The following is a 12470-nucleotide window of genomic DNA, read 5'->3' as shown; positions in this document are numbered from 1 at the left end:
AAAAACAAAAAAACAAAAACATGTCATAAAAAGTAATATTTATGTCACAATTTCCTCGTGGAGGAAGGGTGACGTGGCATGCATATCTTTCGCAATACGTGATTACGTAGACGGCTTCTCCTACGAGTAGCTACATTGTGGGGCCCAGTGGATAAGCAGAATGCAACAATGACGTGGAGGCAACGGACGTTCAAAACACGTGGCTCTATATGATTGGATAACATTGCCAAATGTACGGATCCTCCGATGGGTTCTTGGCTATATAGGGGACGTGTCCTTATAACTTATCATATGCACCCTCCGCGGGACGGTGAGCTTACTATAATTTCATTACATACACGTCGCTTTCACAGTATATACACGCATCTTCGTATCATACAAATACAAACCATCTTTTCTTCTTCAACAAAACCGATTTTCCCTTCTTCAATTTCCTGCAAATTTTCATATGTTACCATGATTCCTTGAATGAATCATCTCTGTTCAAAACAATTTCATCACTTTACTTCATATTCTGCATCTTGATTTCGATTCTTCTCATCATTTCTCTTCTCGTAAGTCATCATCCTATCGTCATTTCAAATTTTCTGAGTCATCCTCTTTTTCTGATGCGAGTAATTTCGTTTTTAGCTCCTGCATGTTACTCTCTGGTCCTTTGTTTCCATCACTGATGTACTTGGGGTTAATCGTCAACCCTCTCCCATGAATATTCCAACTGTATTTGTGGATTTGAACCGAGAGGATAAATGATGTAGAAACACAGCGACTGGTGTGGCGCTTTTCTTTTTCATTCAAATAATAAGTATGATAAAATTATATGAGAGGTGCTTTGTTTTGGCTATGATTTCTGTTTCCGTATGTGATAGTTTCTTTGAATTGGCCTAGAAAAGGATGGTTCTAGATCATTACAAGGTTAGATTGAGCAGTAATTTTTCAATTAACGATCCACACAGTGGTGCCGTGAAATTTACAGGAGTGTTTAAAAGTATTTTGTCACTTAATTGTTTCTACTGACAAATATTGTTTGTAAAAAAAAAAAATAGAAGTTACACCATGCTTGGGAATAGAGTAGTAGGAGTCCTTGCAGAGTCCAGCAACAAATGGGAAAGAAGGGTGCCACTAACCCCTTCACATTGTGCTCGACTTCTACATGGCGGCATGGATAAAACTGGTGTTTCCCGCATAATTGTACAGCCATCAACGAAGCGCATTTTTCATGACGCCCTCTATGAAGATGTTGGCTGTGAAATTTCAGATGACTTGTCACAGTGTGGTCTCATATTGGGTATTAAACAGCCAAAGGTACTGAGCCACCTCTGTTCTTCGCTTCCAAGTTTCAAAGTAGCAAGAATTAGTGTGAATGTTTACATGGTTGTTTGGCTTTAATTGCTGCAGCTGGAGATGATTCTTCCTGATAGAGCTTATGCTTTCTTTTCACATACTCACAAAGCCCAAAAAGAAAACATGCCTCTGTTGGATAAGGTACAACTTTCTCCGCATACAACATTCTTCTTTTAGATAAATGATTTATTTTTGCCTCTTCTGACCCTTTGGTGTATAGATTCTAGCAGAGAGGGGGTCACTGTATGACTATGAGCTTATCGTTGGGGACCAAGGAAAAAGATTACTTGCATTTGGTAAATACGCTGGCAGAGCTGGCTTAATAGATTTCTTACACGGATTGGGACAGCGTATGCTCCATTACCTTCAACCTTAAATTCAACTTTCCTGTGAATTGCTTCCTTTATATACGTTTCTAAGTGGATCTTAACTTCCTCACTTCTTTGGTACTTTTCAGGGTATCTAAGTCTTGGATATTCGACACCATTCCTCTCCCTGGGTTCATCATATATGTATTCTTCCTTGGCTGCTGCTAAAGCTGCTATAATTTCTGTGGGTGAAGAGATTGCAACTCTGGGACTTCCCTCAGGAATATGTCCTATAGTCTTTATATTCACTGGCACAGGAAATGGTATCGGAACATTTCATCCTAATCTTCTCTCGAACATCCACTGTGTTTCTAATGAACCTTCAATCATCTGTTATTGTTTAGATGGATTGCTGTAAATTTAAAATCTCCACCCACAATTCTTGGTCATGGTTTTACTTTAAACTGACAGTTTAGAGTATTAATGCAAAAGAGAATTTTTGTGCTTTGCTGGGGATAGATTCTTTTCTCTATTTCTATGTAGTACTGGTTGTAAGCTTTTTAAATGATTCATCAAAGTAACATACATGTTGCCTGCATAGGGTTCTAAATTAGGTTATTTTCTTTCTGCAGTATCTGTTGGCGCACAGGAAATATTTAAGCTTCTTCCGCACACTTTTGTTGAACCCAGCAGACTTCCAGAACTATTTGGAAAGGTAAATTTTGGTCCTAGATTTACGACCACTGATATAACAAATTCCACACTGTATATTAAAAGAAAATTCCTCATGTTCTGAGTGGCACAGTCCCAGTTTGAAGAAATTTGGTGATCACTAATAGTAATTAAGGAAACATGAGACTGAATCATGATTAATATTACACATTTTGCGACCTATGTGATATCCTCATATTAAAGTTGTGTTTTCAAATTCTTGTTCCTTTTCACTGCCTTTTTAAGAAGCTTGAACTTGAAACCTGAATATAGCTTGGACACCAAACATTGAATTGGTTTATTTGCTTTGAGAGTTGGAAAACCAGTCTAAACAAAGAGAAATTTATCAGGTTGGAATTTTTTGCACGATAAATCTTGTTGATGCTTGTGCTTTTTCTTAGGCGAGGGGTCTCACTCAATCTGCACTAGCAGCAAAGAGAGAATTTAAGGTGTATGGTTGTGTTGTGACTTGCCAAGATATGGTTGAACACAAAGATCCAACAAAAGTCTTTGACAAAGTAAGTAAAATGGTCACAATCTCTATTTTGGCTTTGGCCATCTCTTTGCTATTCTCATCATTTGCCTTTTCTTTTGGAAATTGATGTACTTATTCTTTGCCAGGCTGACTACTATGCACATCCAGAACACTATAATCCCATTTTTCATGAAAAGCTAGCCCCTTATGCATCTGTCATTGGTATGTGATACTTTTTTCTGTTGATATTGCCATTGCTGTTGGGTACTTGTATATGCAGGATATAGTGTACTTGTATTCTCCCTAACTGGTATCTACAGTTTAGATAACACTAACAATAAGCAATGATAAAATGAACTCCAGTTTTCGTTGGTAAGTACCTCCTGAACTCATTACGAGGGTGAGGGTTCAAGTGCTGTCATGTGCAGTTTTACATGAAGCAAAAAGAAAAAATAATAAGTAGTGAAATAACATGGCTTTCTTAAGGAGTTCAATAATCATGCATATACGTTCCCCTAAGAAATTCACCCATGAGCTATAAACTTTAAATGGTTTTCATATGCTTAATTCTTTGGAGGAAGCTATTATTAATATAAATAAGTCATGATATATACTGTCAAGGGTCAACTATGATTATGTGCTGAAGGCTTTATTTGGCTCAGTTGGACTAAATGCTTTGTCAGAGAATCACATCAGCTCCATGAGTCAGTGATCACATGAACTGCCACCTGCATATTCAGCAACTAAAAGTTGAAATTGGTTGAATACTTCACATAATATTTCTTACTGATTTCATTCTGAGAAGAACTACTACTGATCAATCTTAACAAATTGTTGGTTAAAGAAGAAGGACATTATGCATCTCCTGCAGTTTGTTTCACTGTTCAAATTTATTTCTGACAGTTAATTGCATGTATTGGGAGAAAAGATTTCCTCGTTTGTTGAGTACTCAGCAACTTCAAGATCTAATGAGGAAAGGATGCCCACTTGTTGGAATTTGTGATATAACTTGTGATATTGAAGGCTCAATGGAGTTTGTTAACCAAACCACATCAATTGATTCACCTTTCTTTAGGTATTGGATCAGCAGTTTTAGTTTCATTTTTCAAAGATATTATGATATGGATTTCTTGTTTGTCTAATCTAGTTTTTCTTTTTATTTTCTATTTTTTCTTGATGCCAACGATAGAAAATATATTGTTGAGAAGAATTGAACAGGGAATCATGGTTGAGATAGCTTAAAGCATGTTTCTATCAGTAAAATAGCAAATTTCCATCAATTGTATGAGCACATCACTCTTAGTTCTTTATCCAACAAACTGTTTAGAGCCTTTCGATCTACAGAACAAGGGGGCTTGTGCAAAGAATTCAAATAATTATAAGTACTGTATTCAAGTGGAAAAATAATTAAATTTATTCAAGAAATTCTAACTATTGAAATTTCATACAATTGTCCTGCTCAAAGAAAATCAAGCATTAGAAGATGCCATTGTCTAACAGGTAGGAAGATCATAGGGACTGCCTTATTGCTAATCCCACTAAGAGCTGGGAAGATTTATTCTCTATAACCATCAACAGCAGTCATACAGATGAATGCATTTCAAGTCTCTGGTTTATAGTGGAAGAGAAAGCAGAAGATCAAAGTTCTGTTTATGGGAACTGGAAAAATGATTTCTGCATGTAGCTACTTTGATGACAAAGTATACATGTTAAAACATGCCCCTTTAAGATAGAGTCACTAAATTGAATAACATGGTAAAACATGCACCTTGAAGATAGAGTAACTAAATTGATTATACCAAATTTTCATGTAACTCATCATAGCTTCTAGTTGACTTATAATGTCAATCCTTTTTTGTGGTTCTCCACATGCGTATTTTGGACTCTGACTTGCTGTTCAATCCTGCTTGGCTTTTAGGTATGACCCTTTGATTAACTCTTACTGCCATGACATGGAGGGCAATGGTATAATATGTTTGGCTGTTGACATTCTTCCTACCGAGTTTGCAAAAGAGGTGTGGTACTCTTGATCAAGTTTATTTCTTTACATAATATGCATTATGTTTCTCTGTGGACAACAGATTAGGATGTTGTGAGAGAGGATACATGGTTAATTTTCTTATTGACATTTCTATCTCATTTAATTGTGGAAAGGCTTCCCAACATTTTGGAGACATTCTCTCCCAATTTATTGGTAGATTGGCTTCTACAATAGACATTACAGAGTTACCGGCACATCTAAGGAGAGCTTGCATAGCCCATCGAGGAGTGCTAACATCCTTATATGAATACATTCCACGTATGCGGAACTCCGATGCAGAGTAAGTTCCTGATTCCATATAAAATTCCTTTATTTATTGATTATTTATATGCATTGCATACATGTCTTGAAAATTTCAGGGCAAGAATTTTGTTGACTAAACTTTCTGCTCGGCAAGAGAATATTTGCAAAATAGGTTTGTTTATATTGCTTTAACTTCTTTAGGTAATAAGCATGATTTCCTTTGTTATTTGCAGATATAGCTCAGATAAACTTGTGAATGGCTACTCGGGCAAGAAAAAATATAATATTTTGGTAGGTTTTGTTAATTTTACTATAGGTGGTCATTCTCTTCATTCATACCATATGAATATGGAGATCTCACGTGTTACAGTTGATGTTAATGTGATGTCATTTTGTTTTGTTGATCAAGTTTTCTAATGCTTGTACTGGCTACATTATCCACTACTTAACATTGCTTATTAATTTACAATTGACAGGTATCTTTAAGCGGACACTTATTTGATCAGTTTCTGATAAATGAGGCTCTAGATATAATTGAATCAGCAGGTGGCTCCTTTCATCTCATTAAGTGCCAAGTGGGCCAGAGTACTAATGCTATGTCATACTCAGAACTTGAAGTAAGAAAACCAGCAGTTCATTTTCTTTTAGGAATAGGAACTGTGTGGCTTGTAACATGTTTATATAAGACTCGGACAATTTTGGCAGAATATTTCATACTTCCATTAGGTTTGAGAATAAGTTGTTTGTAATTCATATTAAGGTCATTTGGGATACAAAATAAAAGAAAGCATTAGCAGCATGTTTGGTTCAGTCCCTGTTCTGTTCTCATTCCATTCCTTGGTCTTATTTACTTCATATATAGGACAGGATTGTAATTTCATTATTTTCATAATTGAACTGGTCCTACTTCTATATTTAATTCAATGGTGATGGATTTATATTCTTATTTTACTAGATAGGGGACAAAATACTATTCTGGCTGCACTTTTGTTTTATTTGTATTATATTCCTATTTTCCTTCCATGTAATTATCCTTTTGAACCAAACATAGCCAAGAGTCCTCAAGATTCCTCATCTGTAGAACATTCAAATAATAATTTCTCAATCATTGATCCATTTTGAATTGTGTGCCTTCTTGCAGTATGTTATTTGTACATATCTTCTGATACACAATCTTGTGAAAATTATTGGATAGTTCTGATCTGCTTCTGTTTCTGTATTTCTTGGTGTCTTCTTTGTGTTCAAGTTTTGATTTTCTGCAAGGGACTAGGGTTCCATGACTAATTATCTCCAAATGAAATGTTTTGGACAGGTCAGTGCAGATGACAAGGCACTTCTCGACCAAATTGTTGATTCTTTAACTTCTCTTGCTAATAAAAGTGAAAATTATGAAACTCCAATTAAAGAAGCAAATAGGATCTCCTTGAAGGTTGGTAAAGTCCAAAAGAGTGGAAGCATGGAAGAATCTGACCCGAAAAAGAAAGTGGCAGTTCTAATTCTAGGTGCAGGCCGGGTCTGTCAACCAGCTGCTGAGCTCTTAGCATTGATTGGTAGCAGTTCATCTCGCCACTTGTACAAAAAGTGTCTGGAAACTATTTTTGAAGAGCAGATTGATGTTCAAGTTCTTGTTGCATCTCTCTACCTTAAGGATGCAGAAGAGGTATGATTGAGCAAAATAGCTATAAAAGTTTTTCAAGTTCTAGGTTCCTTTGGATTATTCTGCTGGGAAAATCATTGCTTCCCTTTAAAGGACCAGAGATTTTATTATTATTAAGATAGCAAATATCTAAATGTGTGTGGTCATATTTACTCCAATTATAAGTATGTGCACATTTACATTCAGTTGTCTACTTTTTTGTTATGATTGAAATTGTTATTCTAACACTGAAAAATCTATTGCAGACAATTGAAGGTATTCCAAATGCAACAGCGACTCAGCTTGATGTTTCAGATATCGGAAGTCTTCGTAAGTATATTTCTCAGGTATAGTCTTCAACATTGTATATCTTAGGCTGAAATGTGGGAGGATATTTTGGCAATTGCTTTGAAACAATTCTTATATTGAAAGATTCTGGGCAATTCTAAAGATCTGAATATCTTTAATGATGATATGAAACATAACTGAGCATCCAACATGTTCTGATGTACTAACACATGGATACGAATGGATGACACATTTGCCTGTTTAATAATATGAACAGGTGACACGTTTCTGCTTGAAATAAGAGACATTTTATTTGCCACTTTTCGCTACCAACATGCTTAAGTACATATTTTCATTATCTATAACCAGATGGTCATCTTGTCTGGGATTGCATCTAATATTCCAAGCCACTAAACAGAGGTTTATGCAATCAATATTTATTTTTAATGATCATTTTCCTGAATATCTGCAGGTTGAAGTTGTTATAAGTTTACTTCCTCCTACTTTCCACATCATGATAGCAAAAGCTTGCATTGAGGTAGTTATCATTTTACAGCTTTCTTATTTTGTAGTGTGGATAACTAAGTGCACTTGCAAACTAAGAAAACCTGCTTCTGATCCGTGCTAGAAATGCCAAGTATTTGTGATTTTGGAAAGGTGAAAATATACTTTATAATTGACAATAACTAGAAATTGAGTTTACAAACAGTTGTGAGAAATCTGGGTAGTGTATGAGATGCAGAATAAGCTGCTTATTAAATCCTTGAGATAAAAATATCCTGCTTGTACAAAATGTGTGCAATGGCCAATCAGTGTGTCCTGTTTTACTAGTTTAGTCCAAGGTAGGCATTTGTTACCCAAACTTAAAACTCAATTTCTACATGAAAATATTTTACATTGAATTTAGTTCAAATTCTCATTCCATGAAATAGGGACGGGAATACAGTACAAATAGGATAAAATTTTAAATAAAACTAATGTTCGAATTCCAACCCAACTTCATGTCCAATTCAAGTTATATATTTCCGTTATCCTTAGCAGCTGGAAGTACAAAATGTATGCTTTTGGAATTAGAGATATGAGCAAATTTGATTTATCATGCATCAAATATATAAATTATGATAAGACCTAAGAGGACATAAAACAGGATTTTACCAAATGCATTATAGTTTTTCATTTTCTGAATCTATATGTTGTTTTACAAGTCTGATTAAAAGAGGTTTTCCTTGGGTCCAGTTAAGAAGATGAAAATGTCGGTTTGTGCAGCTAAAAACACATCTTGTGACCGCAAGCTATGTGGATGACTCCATGTCCAAGCTAGATGATGAGGCCAAGAGTGCTGGGATTACAATTCTAGGAGAGATGGGATTGGACCCTGGAATAGGTTTGTTTATACCCTAAATTACCAACCTTTTTCTCAAATAGGTTGACATGTATACTATTACTTCTTCTCCTTTTTATCTTCGTTACCTTTAAACTTTATGAATTTCTTTGATAATAAAAATTTTTCACTGCAATAAGAAAAAGAAAAAACTTACAAGAAAAATAAAAAAGATGATATCTATTTTCAGTGTCTCAACATTGTGGTTTTTCAGTCTGCTGCTCTGGTGCATATATGTCAACTGAGCTTCCCTCCTTTTTACCAATAAGAACCACCTCCCCTTTATCTGAGATGGACGTTTGGCTCAGTTTTCCATACATCAATCTTGAAATTTGATATTCAAAATTTCTATATTTAATACAATTTTTTATGTATTGATATGGCGACTATTTTATGTCCAATTCTTTCTGAAGTTGCTAGCAACAATAAAACCTTATCTAATTGTCGACAAATGTGAGTTCCTTTTTCTCAGTTATATATGTTTATACAAAAGCAAAATGTGAGTATTACAAAAAGGGAAACAAAGTTTAAAAAATAAAAGTGAGATGGGATTTAAAAAATACAAAGGATCTGTGCATGATTTCAACCAACTGAAATATTTCCCTTTTTCTTTCCACTTTAATTGCTGCTTTCGCACTTTTTTGTTTTTTTACTCCATCAATGCCCTCTTCTAAACTTCCCATGGAATTAACATGAAATTAATTTTTTTTATATGTTTTAGTCAACCTTAGTGCTTATCTTGATCAACAACTATTGAAGATGCTTTTCAGATCATATGATGGCAATGAAAATGATCAACCAAGCACATGTTCGCAAAGGGAAAATAAAGTCTTTTACTTCCTACTGTGGGGGACTTCCATCGCCAGCAGCTGCAAATAATCCATTAGGTTACAAATTTAGGTACTTTTTTAAACTCCAGGGATTACACTTAAAAATCATGCCCTTCTTGAGACTTATCATATAGAAAAATCTCTCCCCTTTCCCCAGTTCCCCTGCACCCTATCTCTTTTAAGGATTTGAGGAACGCTTAGGATATGATATAAGTGATCAGCTGTTAATATAGACTGAACATTGACCAAACTGAAATGACTCAGATTAATGATGTTTGAACAAACTGAGAACCTAAAACTGCATAAAGTTTTCTTTACATTATCATGCAGTTGTTGCTCTATTATTTCATAGCATGGAAAGTTATGTGCTCCACCTCACTTTGCAAACAAAGCAGTGAAACTTACAGGAATTTCCTGAAAACGTTCAAGAAAATAAATATTATTTGCAAAAATTCTAGAGACAAACATATATATTTTGTCAAATCTTTGCCGTGCTAACTTAATGCTCCCTCTTGCCTCTATTTGCAAGTGGACTCTTAGCTGTCATTGACACTGTTATCTATTTTCCAGTTGGAATCCTGCTGGAGCTATCCGAGCTGGACGAAACCCTGCCACCTATAGATCTCATGGCGAAACTGTGCATGTTGATGGTGAGTTTCTGTTACCAGAGAAGTTTATTTTCTCTCTCTCTTTTTCCTTTGTTTTTTGGGTGAGGTGAGGCCCAGGCTTTTTTTTGGGGGTGGGGTGGGGGGATGAGATGGTGTGGGCCGAAATCACTGGCTGGCAGCAGCACAGAATAGTGCATGCTTCTGTCCAACTTCAGTTACCATGTATAGATCGATGTCATCCTTAATAATGTTTCAGTACTGCCCTTGATGGTAAACCTTGTGGAAGTTGTTCAGTTGGAATATAAAAGAAAAAACTTTCTTGACCATAAGTGGTGGGATTGTATACACATGGAACAACCTTCTTGATTTAAAGTCATCTTTCTATGCATACAATAGTTATGCATGTGCTCTAAATGTGCTTCTTTATCAATTTTTTTGTTTTGGTTCCCTTTCATCACCTCATGTTTCGTTTGTATGGAATCTTCTCTTTCCCCTTGAGAATGGATCTTCAGAATGGGCGCCCTTGATTCAATATTAACATTGTTGATACTCTGCTGCTAAGTAGTCTTCAGATATGATCTGCACATCCTTTATGTTTTCTCTCTTTTTGGGTGATATTCTAGTTTCCCGCTAGTATCTCTGCATATAACTTTTACTGCTAACATGAAAATCTCAGACCACTCCACGTCATAAGTTTCTTATTAGGGCTACTAATGGTAATGTGGTATGTTATTGCTCCCAAAAAGATGGTACTAATACAGAATACTTGCCTTATCATCCTTCAACTTAAAACAGTATTTTCTCTTCAGTTACTATTATTACTGTCCTTTTTTTCGATTTTACTTCTGTGTATTTGCCTTACCATTCTTTAGAGCTCAAAAAATATTCTCTTAGTTACAATTATCATTGTCTTTTCTTTTTCTCTTTTGATTTTGCTGTGGCTTGATATTTGCCAATTTTCAGGAGACAGCCTTTATGATTCGGCCAAAAAATACCGACTACCTGATCTTCCAGCATTTGCATTGGAATGTCTTCCAAATCGCAATTCTCTTGTTTATGGGGAACTATATGGAATAGAACATGAAGCATCTACCATTTTCCGTGGAACGCTCCGCTATGAAGGTACAGTGTTCATTGCATTTTGTGTTCAGCTATATTTAGCTAAACTATTTCACTTGATGGTTATCAATGTAGACCTCCGGCGTATCTCCTTATTTGGATTTCGACTGCATTTTTTTGAAACTTCTCTCTCAAAAACTTGTTCAGGGTTTAGTGAAACAATGGCAACACTAGCAAGAATTGGTCTATTTGATACTGAACCTCATCCAATTCTTACACATGGAGCAAGGCCCACATTTCAAAAGTTCCTTTATGAGCTTCTCAAAATTGCTAATCAGGATTCGGCTGGAGCTCTAATTGGAGAGAAGGAGATAAGTGAAAGGATTTCCACACTTGGACATTGCAAAGAGCAAGCGAATGCAGTAAAGGCTGCTAAAACTATTGTGTGAGTGCTCCTTGACAGGACTGAGCTTTTTATGTGCAAATAGATTGTGAAAACTGGTCAAGCCAGGCAACATTTGATCTCAAAACTATGAACTTGGTGCTTATAGCTCTAGGCAATCCAACAAGTTAGTAGATTGAATTGTTTCCTGTCATGTCCGCAGATATTTGGGACTTAACGAGCAGACAAAAATTCCTGCTTCCTGTCGATGTGCATTTGCTGTCACCTGCCTTTGCATGGAAAAAAGGCTGGCATATGCGAGCACAGAACAGGTATAGGAATCGTCAGTGTTGGTTTCTCAGGTTCTTGTGAAATTTCAATAGAAATGCTTAAATTATGGAAAAAGATTTACCCCATTGGTTCGATTAATCATCAGGATATGGTGCTTTTGCATCATGAAATAGAAGTAGATTTCCCAGATAGCAAAAACACAGAAAAGCACACAGCCACATTAGTGGAGATTGGGAAGAGTAATGGGAAAATGAGGACTGCTATGGCACTCACAGTTGGGATTCCAGCAGCAATTGGAGCTCTGGTACATATTGCCATTACACATTTTCCAAGAAAATGCTTTGAACTGAACTAAACCGCTTTTATAATTTCAACTGTTGCAGCTAATACTCGTAGATAAGATCAAAAGTCGAGGTGTGTTAAGACCTATTGAACCTGAAGTTTACATACCAGGTAACTGCAATGTGCTAGATAGATTTATCCTGCAACAGCAGGGAAATAGCTATTATGTATTTTCTCGGCACTGACCATAGTTGGTGATGATGATGCAGCACTGGATATGTTGCAAGCTTATGGCATCAAGTTGATGGAAAGGACAGAAGGATCTCCACCTTCAACCATATTCTGACTCATGATGTTCAAAGGCAAGAGTTGTAATTGTTGTTTGGGAAGTTGGATGTACAGAAAATAATTATCTTCAAGTTTGGTGCAAATGAAGCATATGAAGCGCATTAGAAAGTGCCATCCTGGTCTTAATGATGCTTGTGGTTAGGGGTTTTCTTTCTGTTTGCTGTCTGATAATTAGAGTATAAATACTAGCCGTCAATTTTTATTTTTGCTTTTAAATTATTTTTTTAGTCTTTGAAGTTCAAAATA

The 12470-nt window shown here is 35.8% G+C and overlaps 1 protein-coding gene across 2 annotated transcripts; it reads left to right on the top strand.

The window, feature by feature from the left end:
- The first annotated feature begins 297 nt into the window (after positions 1-297).
- On the top strand, positions 298-12426 carry LOC110812057 (lysine-ketoglutarate reductase/saccharopine dehydrogenase bifunctional enzyme). Of its 2 annotated transcripts, none has more exons than XM_022038724.2 (25): positions 298-554; positions 1044-1302; positions 1396-1482; positions 1562-1691; positions 1799-1972; positions 2282-2364; positions 2762-2878; positions 2982-3057; positions 3739-3910; positions 4754-4850; positions 4990-5156; positions 5353-5410; positions 5596-5736; positions 6432-6779; positions 7022-7102; positions 7516-7581; positions 8310-8427; positions 9195-9324; positions 9825-9904; positions 10826-10984; positions 11129-11366; positions 11527-11635; positions 11740-11898; positions 11978-12047; positions 12146-12426. In XM_022038724.2, exons 2-25 carry the CDS (start codon positions 1054-1056, stop codon positions 12220-12222), a joined length of 3186 nt encoding a protein of 1061 aa, XP_021894416.1. In that variant the 5' UTR covers positions 298-554; positions 1044-1053; the 3' UTR covers positions 12223-12426. The 2 variants fall into 2 exon arrangements, with proteins under 2 accessions (XP_021894416.1, XP_021894415.1); XM_022038723.2 differs by having other exon boundaries at positions 631-1302.
- Positions 12427-12470: the final 44 nt, after the last annotated feature.

Source organism: Carica papaya, chromosome 7, assembly GCF_054855325.1.
Source record: "Carica papaya isolate Zhongbai chromosome 7, ASM5485532v1, whole genome shotgun sequence".
NCBI classification, from domain to species: Eukaryota; Viridiplantae; Streptophyta; class Magnoliopsida; order Brassicales; family Caricaceae; genus Carica; species Carica papaya.
This window is presented reverse-complemented; position numbering and strand designations above follow the sequence as displayed.

What these genes read in the sequence shown, in the direction of transcription:
- LOC110812057 (XM_022038724.2), top strand. Translation starts at nt 1,054, where the DNA reads ATGCTTGGGAATAGAGTAGTAGGAGTCCTTGCAGAGTCCAGCAACAAA. An exon ending in CGAAACTGTGCATGTTGATG is followed by an intron (nt 9,905 to 10,825) that starts GTGAGTTTCTGT and finishes GCCAATTTTCAG; the next exon opens with GAGACAGCCTTTATGATTCG. An exon ending in TGGAACGCTCCGCTATGAAG is followed by an intron (nt 10,985 to 11,128) that starts GTACAGTGTTCA and finishes AAACTTGTTCAG; the next exon opens with GGTTTAGTGAAACAATGGCA.